The 16,932-nt window shown below is 41.6% G+C and overlaps 1 protein-coding gene across 5 annotated transcripts in view; it reads right to left on the bottom strand.

Moving 5' to 3' along the window:
- RNFT1 (ring finger protein, transmembrane 1) overlaps positions 1-15,023 on the bottom strand; it is a 35,300-nt gene extending 20,277 nt beyond the window's left edge. For 3 of the 5 annotated variants that reach the window (XM_072646892.1, XM_072646893.1, XM_072646894.1), the window contains exons 1-8: positions 14,358-14,653; positions 12,993-13,453; positions 12,659-12,735; positions 11,317-11,417; positions 10,668-10,821; positions 9,218-9,379; positions 8,542-8,607; positions 3,114-3,215 (exon numbers count right to left, since the gene is read on the bottom strand). In XM_072646892.1, the coding sequence (XP_072502993.1) occupies positions 3,114-3,215; positions 8,542-8,607; positions 9,218-9,379; positions 10,668-10,821; positions 11,317-11,417; positions 12,659-12,735; positions 12,993-13,453; positions 14,358-14,416 (1,182 nt within the window). In that variant the 5' untranslated portion in view covers positions 14,417-14,653. Of the gene's footprint in view, positions 1-1,649; positions 2,552-3,113; positions 3,216-8,541; positions 8,608-9,217; positions 9,380-10,667; positions 10,822-11,316; positions 11,418-12,658; positions 12,736-12,992; positions 13,454-14,357; positions 14,722-14,825 lie in introns of those variants that run through there. The other 2 variants (XM_072646895.1, XM_072646891.1) reach the window with 2 other exon arrangements.
- Positions 15,024-16,932: the final 1,909 nt, after the last annotated feature.

Below are 16,932 nucleotides of genomic sequence, written 5' to 3' on the forward strand. Positions count from 1 at the left end.
TGGTGCTAAGGTAAGGCATTATTTATGGTGTAAGTAGTAATTTTTACAAGGAGAGGGCATTCCAGAAAGAAATGGAGAATTAGAGTAACAATGGTATGTGTTCCACTATAAACCCTAAAACTGTTGATGCATATCTCCCTGCCTTTAAGAAATCCATCATATAATCCATCCCAGGGCCACTTAACCTTTTCACCTTTCTAGTGTCATTGGCCCTTCTGGACCCTTCCTCATAATGTTTTTAAATGCATGGGATTACAAAGGAAACTGATTATACTGAAAGACAGCTATCAAAATATTTTTTAAAACATGTTCATGGACCCCAGGTTTAAGAACCTATGATATAGGGGGCAGCTAGGTGGTGCAGTGGATAGAGCACCGGCCCTGGAGTCAGGAGGATCTCATTTACTAGATGTGTAACCCTGGGCAAGTCACAACCCCAGTTGCCTTGCCCACCCACTCCAAAAAGAGAACTGTTCTAGTAGTTGATGCACCTTCATCAGCCTGATCTAATTTTAATTAGCAATTTTCTCTACATTCCTTTCTTCATTAGGACTACCCACACCAGTCAGTAGGACAGATAGGAAAATATGCAGAGGAATTTTTGTTCTTAAACAGTGGCAACTCTAAAGCTTTAGCTGGTAGGACAGAGACATTCCTTTCCCCCAACTTCTCTTAGGGACAATTGAAGGGAGGAAGGAAGTTCCTCTGCCCAGTAAGGCAAACTGCAATTTAAGAAACATCATGGGTGAAAACTCTAATTAAATACTAATTAGAACACAATTTCAGGAAATTCAGGGAAAGATTTAATCTCATACCCTAACAAGCTTAATTTTAAACTAAAGAATTTACAAGAAACTGATAAAAAGCCAACACTGGAAAAATACATTAAGTACAAATATTACCCCTTGAAGTACAGTGATGCGATATGATGTGCTGCTTTTACAGAAATCACGAAACAACTTATGGATTTGTAGCAGCAGAAATGGAAAATTCTTTTGATTAAATACAACTTAGATCAAAGGGAAAATAATTTGGTAAAAAATTTGAACTTTCAGACAAGTTTTTTCTGCATAAAACTCCTCTACTAGGTTCTTTAATCGAGTTTTCTTCCAAGAATAATAAAAATATAACCAACTCTGAGAATTAGCCCACTAATTCAATATAAGGTGACATTTTTCCCACTTATGTATATCTGACTCATTTCATAACACTTCAGTGCCATTTTTCCTCAGGGAAGTAGAAAGGCCAAATGTTTTCCTTTGATATATTGACCAAGTTAAGCCAAAGGAAATATCAGCTTTTGTGTAACAAAGTAATAACCTAAAGTTGTATAGTAACTACTAATAAATAAGAATGCCTGATTTTTCGAGGGCATGGTAGCCCCACAGTGAACTACAGAGGTAATGCTTTAAAAAAAATGAGAAGACTAAAGAAAAGACTGAAATTAAGCTAAATCATTTTGTAGCTTAAAGTAAATATATAATGAAGAATCCTTTCAGATTTAGGTTAAGTTTATGGAGTTTGGTCTTGGTGCACAAAGCCTTTATAGTCAACGAATTACATTGTTAATTAACCGTGTAAAATGGTCAATCGCACTGGATAAAAGCAAAATAATAAAACATTTAAACTGACAGCAGCATATATATGTATGCATGTATAAGGTCCACCAAAATTTTTAAATTTCGTTTATTCTCACTGATTGCTAGTCAACGCGACAATTAACAATATAGGTTAAAATATACCTTCCCTAGTCAGTTCTTCTGACTTCGAAAATCTGATTTAGACAAAATATAGTATTTAGAATTTTACATTTTAAAAATACAAGTTTTATAAAATATTTTATAGGAATTATTCCTATTATTCTTAAAAGCCAACACAGGAAAATTGCACTGAAATGTCTTACAGTGGCATAAGAATTCTAGGAATAATTCAGAATTGAGTTTATAAAAGTCAATGAATGCTCTCTAAAAAGCTGGAATTGTTTAATATCCATGTACCTTAAAACCATGAAAAAATAAAGATTTTGATTCTAGCAGGAGACAATGCCTGAGTTCCTCGAAACAAACTACTACTAATTGTTCAATCACATACTGAGAATGTCTAAACATTTTATCATTATACAGATCTTTAAGTACACACAGATGAAAATATTGTTTGAACAACACTGAATTAGAAGAAAAGTCAAAATAACACAGGGTTGCTTTTTACCCATTTAATTCTTAAAATTTCATGTCTGTAGACAGAATTTTCTTTAATTTGTTTCTAATAGTCTAAATTTCTGATTTGGATGCTGAAGGTTAGTTTTGAACTAGAAATACTGGAAATCCATTTAAAATTCAAGCAGTACCCACATTACTTAGTCAAACAGCAAATGAAAACCAGCATCCTATAAACACCAAAGGGCAGTTGACAGGATTTAATAAATTTGAAGATGTGATGAAGTGGCTCCATCTTTCCATTTGTATACATGGTCTGAAATAACGGTTCTGCAAAGTGGACATGTTTTCTCTCTATTAAACCATAACGTGATACACTCTTCACAAAATATATGCTGTAATGGAAGCAAGAACTGACTTTTACACTTGGTAAACATTCTACCTAACATTTTACTATCTAAAATGCCTATTTACATTTCATGGGATTTTCAGACGGACTTAGATGACATCCTAAATTTGAACATAAATGAGACCCTTAGAAATTCTGACGATGTAGTGGCAGATCCAGGAAATAGTCTTCTGACTCTGAATATGTGTTTTACAGTATCAGTCACATGAGTTTAATAATTCAAATTACAGTGATCTTAATGGTGGTGATATATATGCTTTTAAAATTACACTTTAGCCCAAGTCATAGATACCTTCCAGGACTGTCAAAGTCAAATCAATTTCAAAATCTAAATATAAAATTTGAATTTTCTCCCCAGAATTTTCCAAATTGCTTTCATTTACAGCTCCAAAAAATTTAATCTACCCCTTCCAATAGCTTCCTATCCTATTCCTGCTATTATCTTCATAAATTAACTAAGCACTGATGGGAGCTGAGGAGACATGGGGTGGGGTTGTGCAGTGGGGAGGATTTACATGGTTTTAAGAGGAAATTTATTTTATAATTACCTGACAGATGAGGAGGATAGGCTTCTGGAATTCAGCCTGACAGATAGAACAAATATCATCAGCTTCTGAACACTGTCTCTTGGAGGCTGTCACCCCATAACTCTACAAAAATAAGAAGTTCTACTTTTTATTTTCTGTCGTTCATATTCCTTAATTTCCAAGGTCTTTGCTCCTCTATCCTTTCCACCTTAAAATATGTGCTGTTCAAATCTTTACCAGTCTAACTAGTTTTCAAACTTCCAAATGATTTATCTAAAGGGCAGAAAGCACTGAAATCATATAACACAGAGGGCAGGGAACCACTACCTCACTCTGGGAGATTATGCAAGGCGATTTTCATATATAAAATTGGAGTCAAGAAGACCTGAATTTTATCTCAAAATTTATCTCAAACTTTTAATAGCTGTGTGACCCTAGGCATGTCACTTAACCTCTATGGGCCTTGGTTTCCTCATCTGTAAAATAGGGATGATAATACCACCTACCCTTACAGGACTGTTGTAAGGATAAACATACACAAAGTGTTGTACAAACCTTAAAGTGCTATATAGTACAGCTAGCTATTATATTTTATACTAGAGGGAGCCTACTGGGAATTAATAGTGTTGCATGAGGCAAACAGCAGATCTAGAAAGGAAAGGGAAACAAAAGCTCATAAAAATTTTAAGGCAACATTAATAAATGCTTGAAAAAAATATCTCATCTAAAGGGAGAAACTCAGCAAAACTAAACACGTTAACCAAATCTGACAAGATATGATTATAATGATCCACACCTATAGAGTCCTCTACCTCCGCAAAGAAAGGTAAGGTATGCAGTTTTCATCTCTTTGGGTATTATTTTCTAAGACACGGACTGCAATGTCTCAAGGTTCTACTGTAGCTCTTTTATCTGGGCATACGTAAGCTTTATCCTTGAGAGATCCAACATGTACAGCACAGAGCACCCTTGCTAAATTTATGCTTTTTTTTTCAGATTACATAGGATTTTTATTAATATTTCATTAATGTTACAAATCTTATTTAGAAATACCTTTGAGTTTATGGTAGGTTGACTCAATTTCATTCATTCTACAAAGTATGGTTATGATGTTGAGTGAACTTCAGAGTACAAAGATAAATATAAGATACAGCCTCTACCCTTAAAGGATCTTACAGTCCAGTTCTGTCAGAAAACCTACATTCTTTTTATTTTTATTTAACTTTTAACATTCATTTTCACAAAATTTTGGGTTCCAAATTTTCTCCCCTTTTGTCCCCTCCCCCCACCCCAAAACACTGAGCATTCTAATTGCCCCTATGACCAATCTGCTCTCTCTTCTATCATCCCTCTCTGCCCTTGTCTCCATCTTCTCTTTTGTCCTGTAGGGCCAAATAACTTTCTATACCACTTTACCTGTATTTCTTGTTTCCTAGTAGCAAGAACAGTACTCCACAGTTGTTCCTAAAACTTTGAGTTCCAACTTCTCTTCCTCCCTTCCTCCCCACCCCTTCCCTTTGGAAGGCAAGCAATTCAATATAGGCCATATCTGTGTAGTTTTGCAAATGACTTCCATAATAGTCGTGTTGTATAAGACCAACTATGTTTCCCTCCATCCTATCCTGTCCCCCATTACTTCTATTCTCTCTTTGGATCCTGTCCCTCCCCATGACTGTTGACCTCAAATTGCTCCCTCCTCCCCATGCCCTCCCTTCCATCATCCCCCCCACCCTGCTTATCCCCTTATTCCCCACTTTCCTGTATTGCAAGATAGGTTTTCATACCAAAATGAGTGTGCATTTTATTCCTTCCTTTAGTGGAATGTGATGAGAGTAAACTTCATGTTTTTCTCTCACTTTTTCCCTCCACTAAAAAATCTTTTGCTTGCTTCTTTTATGAGAGATAATTTGCCCCACTCCATTTCTCCCTTTCTCCTCCCAATATATTTCTCTCTCACTGCTTGATTTCATTTTTTTAGGATATGATCCCATCCTCTTCAATTCACTCTGTGCACTCTGTCTCTATGTGTGTGTGCGTATGCATGTGTGTGTGTGTAATCCCACCAACTACCCAGATACTGAAAAGTTTCAGGAGTTACAAATATTGTCTTTCCATGTAGGAATGTAAACAGTTCAACTTTAGTAAGTCCCTTATGACTTCTCTTTGCTTTTCATGCTTCTCTTCATTCTTGTGTTTGAAAGTAAAATTTTCTTTTCAGCTCTGGTCTTTTCATCAAGAATGCTTGAAAGTTCTCTATTTCACTGAAAGACCAATTTTTCCCCTGAAGTGTTATACTCAGTTTTGCTGGGTAGGTGATTCTTGGTTTCAGTCCTAGTTCCTTTGACTTCTGGAATATCATATTCTACGCCCTTCGATCCCTTAATGTAGAAGCTGCTAGATCTTGTGTTATCCTGATTGTATTTGCACAATACTTGAATTGTTTCTTTCTAGCTGCTTGCAATATTTTCTCCTTGACCTGAGAACTCTGGAATTTGGCCACAATGTTCCTAGGAGTTTCTCTTTTTGGATCTCTTTCAGGCGGTGTTCTGTGGATTCCTTGAATACTTATTTTGCCCTCTGGTTCTAGAATGTCAGGGCAGTTTTCCTTGATAATTTCATGAAAGATGATGTCTAGGCTCTTTTTTTGATCATGGCTTTCAGGTAAGCCCATAATTTTTAAATTGTCTCTCCTGGATCTATTTTCCAGGTCAGTTGTTTTTCCAATGAGATATTTCACATTATCTTCCATTTTTTCATTCTTTTGGTTTTGTTTTGTGATTTCTTGGTTTCTCATAAAGTCATTAGCCTCCATCTGTTCCATTCTAATTTTGAAAGAACTATTTTCTTCAGTGAGCTTTTGAACCTCCTTTTCCATTTGGCTAATTCTGCTTTTTAAAGCATTTTTCTCCTCATTGGCTTTTTGAACCTCTTTTGCCAGTTGAGTTAGCCTATTTTTCAAGGTGTTATTTTCTTCAGCATTTTTCAGGGTCTCCTTTAGCAGGGTGTTAACCTGCTTTTCATGCTTTACTTGCATCTCTCTCATTTTTCTTCCCAGTTTTTCCTCCACCTCTCTAACTTGATTTTCAAAATCCTTTTTGAGCTCTTCCATGGCCTGAGCCCATTGGGTGGGCTGGGATACAGAAGCCTTGACTTTTATGTCTTTCCCTGATGGTAAGCATTGTTCTTCCTCATCAGAAAGGAAGGGAGGAAATACCTGTTCCCCAAGAAAGTAACCTTCTATAGTCTTATTTTTTTTCCCTTTTCTGGGCATTTTCCCAGCCAGTGAGTATTCTCTTCACACCCACTTTGCCTCCAGATCCTCCCAGCCAGCGCTTGGGATCTGAGATTCAAATGCTGCTTCGCAGCCTCAGGGCTTTTGGCAGGGGCAGGGCTGCTATTCAGTGTGAGATTAAGTTCATCTGCTCAGGTTGGGGCAGGGCCGCCTCACGGGCTCAGTTCCCTCAGGGTGTTTATGCAGAGACCTTCAACAATGGATCTGAGCTCCTGCCTGCTTGGGGAGCCCCTATCTGCTCCCGCCTCTGCTGCTGCCTCCTGAGGGGGCCTGAGTTATGGGGGCACCCCACTCCCCTCTCAGCAAGCTGAGAAGACCCTCTCACCAACCTTTGGGGCCCATGGGTGGAGGGACCTGCACAGCCGCTAGAGATTCCGTCCCTGAAGCCTGCAAGCTCAGATCAGCTCCTCTTGGTGCCACTTGGCCAAGGTAGGGCTGGGCTCGGCTCCAGGTCCGGGGTGCGACAGACGTTTTGCAAGAGGTTTTCAGGGCTCTCTAGAACAGAAATCTCCTCCGCTCCGTTGTTCTGTGGCTTCTGCTGCTCCAGAATTTGTTGGGAGTTCTTTTTTACAGATATTTTATGGGCTGTGGGTTCGGAGCTAGCATATGTGTGTCTTTCTACTCCGCCATCTTCTAAATTTATGCTTTTAAACACAGGCCTATCTGAAGTGCACATTCATTGGAACCATCAGCGTCAGGGTGTGACTTGAATCTGAATCTTCAGTTTGGCTTCTGACCTCATCATTCCACCGAACCTGCTCTCTCCAGTTATCAAAGGTTTTTTAACTGCTAGATACAGGGTCTTCCAAAGTTTTAGGGCAGTTTGAAGCTGCACTTTTGAAACCCCTGTAATAACAGTCTTTTCTTAATCTTCAGCCTTCTTGACCTCTGCTTTCAACACTTCTACCTTTTCCTCCTGGACAGACTATTCTGTCTAGGTTTGGTGACACCACACTCTCACCTGGTGCTTCCTCCCAAGCATTCTTTGCTGGATCTTCCTCTATGTTATGCCCACTGGATGTTCTCCATGGGCCCTCATCTCCCTCTTAGAGTATCTTGCTTGGTGGTCTGTTTCATCAGCTTCCATGGGTTTAATGATGATTTCTATGGAAATTATTCCCCAGATCTATATATACAGTCTTAACTTCTTGCTTAATTTCTTATCACCACTTACTATTGGACATTTAAAAGGTCTGGAGACATCTCAAACTATTTCCAAAATAGAACTTTTGCTTCCAAATCCTCCCCTCTTCCAAACCTTCCTATTACCACTGAGGACACTATCACCCTTAGTCACCCAGGCCTATAACCTAAGTGTCACACTTGACTTTCCTCCCACTCACCCCACATATCCAATTAAATGCAAAGTCTTGTCATTTCTCTGGTTATATCCCTTTCTCTCCATTCACATAGCTACCTGGTGCAGCCCTTCATCACTTCTTGCCTGGACTATGAAAACATCTTTCACATTAAGTCTCCTTACCTCAAATCTTTTCCCCACTCCAATCCATCCTCTGCTCAGCTGCCAAAGTGATTTTCCTAAAACACTGATTTTACAATGTAACTTTTTATTCAACAAATTCCAGTGGCTCCCTGTTACCTTCGGGATCAAATTTAAAGTCCTTTGTTTAGCACGTGGTCCCTTCTGACCCATCTTCTTGTGCTTTATTCCCTTCCATATACTTTGCAGTCCAGCAATACTGGCCTTCTTGCTGTTCTTGGCACCTAACGCCCATCTCCCAATTCCATGCCTTTTCACTGGCTGTAATCTTCATCCTTACCTGTCTCCTGGTTCCCAGTAAGACTCAGCTAGTCTTAATACTAAGAGGCCTTCTCTGTTCCCGCCTAACCCCTGTTCTTGCATATAGTTACTTGCATGTTGTCTCCCCCATTAGAAAGTTAGTTCCTTGAAGACAGGAACCATATTTTTGCCTTTCTTTCTATTCCTAGTGCTTAAGTGCTTAATAAATTCTTGTTGACTGCTTAAAGAGAGAAACAGTGGTCTCCTGGTTCCAGTAACACAAAAAAGGGGAAAATGTAAACACAATGTGAAACAGAAAACCATTCGATGACTTTTTTGGAATACTCTACCAAAACAGCATTTTCTAAGACAAAATGCAAGTAATATTTTCAGTAATTAGAAAATGGAATACTTACTGGTCGTGTTAAAAATATCTGTAAAGCCCTCCTGAAAGTTCTCAGATGCCCAAAAAAGTCTAGAAGCTAAAACAGAGAATAAGTATATTCAGCGCAAAAAGCTACATCTTTCCAAGCTTTAATGCAGTTTTCAGTGATGTGATGACCCCTCCACCCCCAAAATCATCTAATTAAAATCTAATAGTCTAAATCACAGGCCAAATGACAAGTCAAATATATATACAAATTTCCTACCTGCAGCTTCTTACTTCACTTTGTACTCTGTCCATCAATACCTCTAATCTTATAGCAGGTAAAAATTCACATGATGATGTCAGAAACCAAAAGAGAAGAAGCGCAGCTCGGCTTTGTGTCTATTTGGGCTTCTATTTATATTCATTCTTACTTCACCACAGTGGTAGGACAGGGTAAAGTATGGAGCCCTCAAGTGGATACTCAAAGCAATGCCAACAGGTACAATTTCTAACTTCACACTAATTCAATTGTTAAACTTACATAGCCTTACATTCATGTCCCCTTTTTACAGATGAGAAAACTGAAGTTCAGCAAGATTAAGTGAATTGCCTGTGGTTACTTAATCAGTAACAGGGGTCTAAACCCCGCTATCAGCCCAGTCAATGGTCACTTTCTACAAGACTCTGGTAAACTTCTCAAAAGCAAATTAAACATTACATACTTTTAGAATGAGGTAGAGTAGACCCAGCAGAATCCCAAGACTCCATCCTGTTACATTGCCTCCTGACTCCCCATAGCTAACAAGGTAACGAAACCAAACTGGAATAGGAACAAAAGTTCGATAATACTGGCACAGTTCTTCTATGAGCATATACCAATAGCCCTAAAGAAGAAAGGGAAAACACACATAAATCCACAATGAGTTTTAAGTACATAGCTTTATATACAGCTCTATACATCATAATAAGGTCCTAGATTTAGAGCCTAAAGAGACTGTAAAGGTCATTTAATCTAGTTCCCCCACTTCTCAGATCAGGAAATGAGGAGACCCAGAGAGGTTTACCCATGGTCACATGAGCAATTAAGGAACAGAACTGGGACCTGAACCACGGATCCAGATTCCTATCCGGTACTCTTCCCATTGCCTCCTATAAATAGTACTGAAGTTCACAGAGTGATAGTTTACCTAGGAAATTAACATATTGATTCCTGTACCTGAGCTTATAATCACAGCTTAATTCCCATGTTATATAAGGAATTTACTTCAAAACAGTACCCAGAATAATTTTAGGAAAGTGGTATTGCGTATGGTAAAAATGTTAACCAGTCTTCAATGAATACTAAACAGCTCTACAATATTGTTTTAATTAGGTATAAAATATAACTCAATTTTAAATACAATGTAATCAAGACAATTATTAGGAAGACAAACTAATCATCATTGTCAAATCCTAAATCTTATTATCATAAGACTTCACAGAATCATATTATCTACAGCTGGAACAGATAATAGTTTCAAACCCCTCCACTTTACAAATGAGAAATCAGGCCCAGAAGCTGTCTGCTCAAGGACACATGGTACCAGAGCCAGGATGGGAACCCAAGCAATCCAGTTTTCTCTATTCTGCTACTTAGAACAGCCAGAGAAACTTGTACGATTGTGTAGATCATCTAACTCTATGTCAAATTTTAGTATCAATATCTCTTCACCTGAGGAGTATCAAAAACAGGAATTATCAATAAGCTGATCAGGTACGAAAGAATGAAAAACCTCAGAAAAGTTTCAATTACTTTTTTTGACTTAAGATTTTACTGAAGAATCACAGACATCAAGAGAGAAGACACCTAAACTCCCCTCAAGTTCAACCTGTGGTTTAGTCCTACTTTTCTTGGTAGTAGATGTATTACTCCTCTATGGCTCCCTTGGCCATTCAGTTTGCATTTTCCAAACAAATGCCAGCTGACAGTAAAGAGTAGCCAGCCATAGATGAAAACTGCTGCAAGATAATCTACACAGACTTCACACACAGATAACTGAGGCAAATACGTTAGCTTTTTTATATCTGATCCTTCTCATTAAAGAAATTATTACAGGAGGGAGGCCTTTAAATCCAATCCTTTCAACATTGTTAGTAACATTTCCCCCATATGAACAGAAGTTACTTTCTTACCTTGGATTTAAAAGACATCACAAAAGAAGGCACCAACAAAATAAGGCATTTGAAGCCCATGAAGAGGAATTTAAGGATGAAGTCTGTAATTCCCACAATCCAGAGTACCTCCCAGAAGCTCGAAAAATTCAAAGTAGGATTTAAAAAGATTAAGCTACCAAAAGAAATACATCAAGTTATTATTGAAGACAACATGTTACTGTATTTAAAAAAAAATAAATCTGCTAAAAACATTTTGTTTATATAAATAATAAAAATAAAAATAATTTCAAATTTTGATTCAGAAGGATAGTAATTAAAAATTTAGATTTCTTAACAGGAATTTTTAAAATGAACGTCTGGCTTCACCTTTTGACATAATCTACATTTAATCTACCATCTCACAAGCCAACCTGCGGAAGTATCTTACACTACTTCAAAATGCAACCTTATTTAAGCCTAGCATGTGACTAAAACCAACAATTCTGTCTTCTGCTTCCATTTTATGTTGTAACATCTCACCAACTGCTCTCCTGGTATGAAATCTCTAAGTGCTTTAAATCCAATATGACACCTGGAAAGGAGCCTATAAGTCTCTGTCAACACCTAAAAGACTAAAGTTTCTAGCAGATACTGATATGCCTAAAAATGGGACATGTGCTCCAATTACCTGTAATAAAGCGATTGAGACTGAAAGGTGTAATACAAGAGAATGGAAGATCCTGCTAAGAACACCAGTAAACAAGCGCAGTATAATTTTGAGCACCTTTCCTGTAAAATAAAACAATCATAATTTACAACTGATGATTTCCAGAATTTAATTACATGTGAATAGTATTAAATATAATGGTCAGTTCCAGATTTTTGACATTATTTTTATGGAGTGATTCACTTTGAGTATATAGCAAACACCTGGTTCATTTGCATCTCATTCTAGTCACTATCATTTATAATTTTCATTTTTAGTAAAGCAATAAAATTGATCTTAAGACGAATTTTGCAAATACAGGTTTTCCTCAAGATAAAAAGAAATGTCTTAAAGCCTATTTTCAAGTAAGTCAGATCATATGTAAATTGGTATAACGGACTTCTGGCCAAATACAAAAAAAACCAGTTCCACTTGGACTAGGTTTTCAAAAAGCTCATTTTTAAAATACTTATTTGAATTTTTTAAATGTTAGCATTTTAACCAAGCATTAAAGTCAACAAAGGTGGTTTTCTAAAGGTCATTTTAAAAATTCACTTGTTAATTTCACTCACAAATATTTTACAAATTAACTAAATGGGCTGACTCATCTTAAATTTAAAAAAATATTATTTAGCTTTACTGAGTAAGTCTTACATGGGGCTATTTTTTTTGCACTTGCAGTTCTCTTTGCCAAGGTGTAAAAGGGCCAATTTTGGCCGGTGAGCCATAATTGAAATGCATATTTATAAAGTTGCCTTAAAATGAAACTCAGTAAATTAATTCTATTTCCCCATGAATTAATATGAGAACATACTTTCCAAGTAATTATCTACTTTACCAAATATGATATACTTAGGTTTTCTTAAAATTGGAAAGATCAGTAAAAGTTCAACATATTTTTCCTAAACTTAATTCCACCCTAAAACAAGTAGAATATTTGGCAAAGTGTTTATGGTTAGTTCTGTTATTATAAATATGGTCTAACTGGCTCATTGAACAGAGGCATTTACCTAGTTAACCCCTTCTAGGAGGTTAGAAGGTATTTTCTAAAACCTAAAAAACTTCATTCCACAAGCATTCTTCTAGTATCCAAACTCCAGCCACATACTCACTTCTCAGATCAGATGAGGAAATACAACATAATCATAGGCAAATTATCCATGTAATGTGGTTGAGAATGAAACCTTATGAATGTCACAATGCATACGTTTATGTCTGCCAAATTAATATGATCTAGCCTTCCCATTTCTCTCGAAAGTTAGCATGAAAATCTAGAGAAATTTGGTGTTTCAAAAAATGTTGAATTGCTGAATGTTGTACTTACTCTTAGAAAAACCTGATTTACAATGCTTTTGTTTGCATACATAAAAGTTGTTAGCAGCCCAATTCCAAGAGAAATGCCTGTTAGAAAATAAGTGCCAGTTATTTGGAAGAAAAAAAATCAAACAGGAGTTTCAAGATAGCAAAACGAAATGTTCAAGCTCCAAAAGTATTCAAGCTAGCAATGGACTATGGAAAGCTAAGACAAATTAAAACAAAATATACAACATTGTAAAAGCTAACAAAAATAACCGAAATGAATGTTAAATTATCCAGTGAATAAATAAAATGAATGAAATTAATTCAGCGACAAAAGTGAGTTGCTTCATCAGTTATACCTGTGATATGCTGCATCACAAGTTTGACACACAAAATCAAAATGTATGGAAGACTTTTCTGCAACCAATGGAAGAGATGGCGAAACTCCGAGAGAGAGCTGCTGCCATTTTCTGCCGGCTCCGCGGCGGCCTCATCAGGCTGCCTGGCTTCACTGTGTGAATGGCTCCTGAACCGACCGTGTCCGCAGCCCTGAGGACTGCTTTGGGGAGCAGGCCTTAGGTTTCTAGGGCCTGGACTTTCACCGCGCTCTCCAGGTACGGAGCTGATCTGGATGCGGATGTCTCCAGGATGATGGCAAGGGCCTTCGCCGGCCATTCTCACGGCGTGGGCACAAGGAGAAGCTGCGGCGCTCTCGCCGCCTCCACTTCCTGGAAGACTGTGAAGGTGGTTACAGTTGGCTTGCATGGCCTTGGGCTGCTTTTCCTTTGATCCAGATTTATTTTTTTGAGGATTATGTCTCCTAAGTAAATAGTGGAAAAAAAAACCACTTTTAAATACATCTTGGTAGACACCAGTACACTGCCCATGAGTGACTTTTCTTTGCCAGAAATCAGTACCACGGAAGGAACACCGCTCCGGTACTTCCGGTCCACATCACTTGTGACCAGATCCCCACCGCCTCCTCGGTGACAAAGCCCTCCCGCCTTCTGTGAACTTCCTAGGGAAAAGTCTTGTGCCAGCAGGAGGTCCAGAGCACCTGGAAGGGAGGGCAGCCAGGCGGGGCGGCGATAAAGCGCCCGGCCTGGAGTCGGGAGGGCCTGCACTGCACTGCGCTCAACTTTAGTTAGCCCTGCGTGCCTCAGTTTCCTCCTCTGGCGAACCGCCAAGGAAACCCCACACGGGCCGGGCAGAGCCGGACGGCTGCAAGGACCGCACGAGTGAGTCTCGCCAGGCCGGGGGAGGGGCTCCTGCTGACAGCCAGGAGTCACCCGCCCTCGTAATTCTGGGGTGGCGCCGTCTAGACCGCCTGCCTCACTGGACCGTGAGGACAGGGGATGAGGAGACCTGCGGAAACACCGGGAGCTTCTAGGAGAAACCGCGGGGGGGCCCCCCTCGGGGCCCCGCCCGCCCCCGCCGCCTCCCGGCTACCGTAATTACCGCCGCAGTCCCTTAGAGAGCAGCTCAACACCAGCAGCTCCTCAAGAGCCACCTGTTGGCGGGCCGCCTTCGGGGTGAGCGGTAGAGTGACGCCGCGGCCCGAGAGCGGCCCGGAACCGGAGGAGGGGCGGGGGTGGGTGTGTGGCGCCGCCCCCTCGGGACTGCGGGGCTCGGCCGGGCACCAGTCGGCTCAACTCCTACTCCGTGCCAGCGCTGGGGGTGCGAAGGGCAAACCCGGGGGCATTTACGAAGCTCCTACTACGTACCAGGCACCGTGCCGAAAGGCGAGAATGCCACAGTCCTGGTCCCTGAGGAGTCCCAACATGCAAACAATGGGGTACAGACAGGCTTATACAGGCAGGAAAGACTGCAAATAACCAACACAAGAGCGGCACTAGGGTTCAGGGAGTGCCCAGCAACGCTGGGACTTAGCGGAGACTCGAAGCCAAGAGGCAGAGGTAGGGTGGACAAACAATCCAGGGAGCGGGCACAACTCATGCAAAGGCACGGAGTCGGGAGATGAAGAGTGGCGCTCCGAGCCTGGAGGTCAGGGTCACGGGATGGAGGAGGGCGTGGGGGCGGGGGATTCTACATCTGCTTCTGAGCGTTAGCAGGGAACAACCAGAATCCCTCGAGGAGGGGAGGGGGCCGCGGTGAGCCCTCCCCCGCTCCTCTCCCCCCACCCCCGCGAGGTCCGGCCGGCCCCCGGCCCCACCCGCCCCCCCGGAACTCACCTCTCATGATGAGTCTGACCAGGCCTCGGGGGCAGCGGCGGCGGCGGCGGGAGGAGAGGGACGAGGCGCTGCCGCGGAGGGCCCGTCACGCCCGGCCGTCATCACCGCCGTCCTCCCGCAGCCAACGACTGCCGCCGGCTGCGCGGCGGAGGAGGTGGCGGCGGCGGCGCGCGCGCTCCCGGAACGTGGGGGCCGCGCGCCGACGAGAGTCACGCTGCGGGACGTCCCGGCAGGGTGGGGTGCGGGGGCGGCCGGGGGCCGGGACGGGGGCGGGGTGGAGATCCGCGCGTTCCTTCCTAAGCTTCCCGCCTCCTCCCAAGCTATTTAAATCAATCAGACAATAAGTCACCGCCCCCTCGCGGTAAAAACAGAAGCTCCCGAGATCCGCATACCAAAGCGGTCACGGGATGCTGCGGCGGAGGGCGGGGCCTGTTGCTGTGGGCTCCGCGGCTGCCGGGCGCGCGGTCCTACGGCGAGGCCCCGGCCCTGGTCCGCCCTGGTCCAGCCTCTTAGGGCCTGCTGTCCCCGCTCAGACAGGAGCCCTGGGGGACGGCTCGCCGCTTCCTCGGCCCCAGAGCTTCCGGACTGAGGCGGGTGAGGGAGCGGGAGGCCTAGCCGGCCCCGGCCCTGGCCGCGGTCCCCGCAGGCCCCCACCGAGCTCGTGCGCTCAGGCCCGCCCACGAGAGGCCTAGACAGAGTTCGGAGCCGGAGCGGGCTTTAACTCCCGTGGGAGGAAACCCTCCAGCAGGTTGGCCCGTCTGCTGCAGTGAGCTACCGGGGGCGCTCCAGGCGCTCACCGCCCAGGCAGGACTTGAACCCAGGTCTGCTGGCTCTGAGGCCACCCCTCCCCCTCCGGCGTTAAAAATAGAAGTTCATCTAACAAATGGCTCCTCCTGGTTTGTTTGGGTTTTTTAGTGAGCTATTTTTTTTTTCTCCTCGCGTGCCTTTATGCCCAGAAAGCGTCTCCACCCCTGACCTGCGATCTCTTGCAGCTTTTTTTAGTCTAGGGTTTTTTTATTGATAAAAGCTTGTACTTAAGTAAATAAAACCTTAATTCACCCTACGCCAGGAAATGTCCACCAGTTGTTGGAATTGTGTTAAATATTTTTGTGGACTGATTTAAAAACCCCCCAGAACTTGTGGATAGGTCAGGTGGCGGAAAAAGTATATTTATGTTTGTGAGTTTTATGTCTAGAAGTCAGCTGTGGAGTTGCAACTGAGAAGTAAGAATAGCTTGCCTTTCTTAATGCAAAGGGAGTTATGGGGAGTAGGGCTAGAAAGGTAAATTGGAGCCAAGTGGTGAAGATCTAGAGATGCTGAAAAGAGCTGATGTTTGATCATTTAAATGGTGGGAAGCCAAGGGGCTTTCTTGGGTGAGAGGAATGAATTGGTCCGACCTGTGCTTTAGATAAAAACCTACCTCCTTGGGAAAGAAATCCTAAACAAACAGCTTCTACCATGCAGTGCTGGAGAGGAACTAGTCAGGACCTGGCTGTCACTAGCGGAAACCTCGCTCTCAGTCCTTTTTTCCACTTTCAGAACTGACATTCTGTCCTTACCTCTGCACCTTAAGTTCTCGGACAAGTTGAAATACAGCTGGTCATCGTCCACCTTTGTAAAAACTGAGTCAGCCAGAGTTGTTGTGTCCTTGTCTAGCCTGAATGCTGACTGTCCACTTCCCTGACTCATATGCTTGGCGAAACTGTCCTCCCTCAAATTATTTTTAGAATACCACGTATTACACCCACCTATGAGAATAACCACATGCTGCTTCTCCCACTGGTAAGAGAAGGGCCACTTAATCGTACCTTACTGTACCGAAGATAAAGATGTTAGCTGCATGTCATGAATGGCAAAAAGAGATCCAGTTTTTCCATTTGTTGTATATTGATAACCCTGTTGATTGGTTGGTTCATTAACTTTTTAAAAAAGATTTCCGATATAGAGAGTAATGAAACTCACTTTCAAGCCCCCAAAGCATTTATTAATGTGTTTCCTATGTAGATATATATATGTGTGTATAGATATATACATATATACCTATGTGAATATAGGTATATCTGTATGTTTACACACACACACACACATACATACACTCATACCCATA

Source organism: Notamacropus eugenii, chromosome 2 (assembly GCF_028372415.1).
Source record: "Notamacropus eugenii isolate mMacEug1 chromosome 2, mMacEug1.pri_v2, whole genome shotgun sequence".
Lineage (NCBI taxonomy): Eukaryota > Metazoa > Chordata > Mammalia > Diprotodontia > Macropodidae > Notamacropus > Notamacropus eugenii.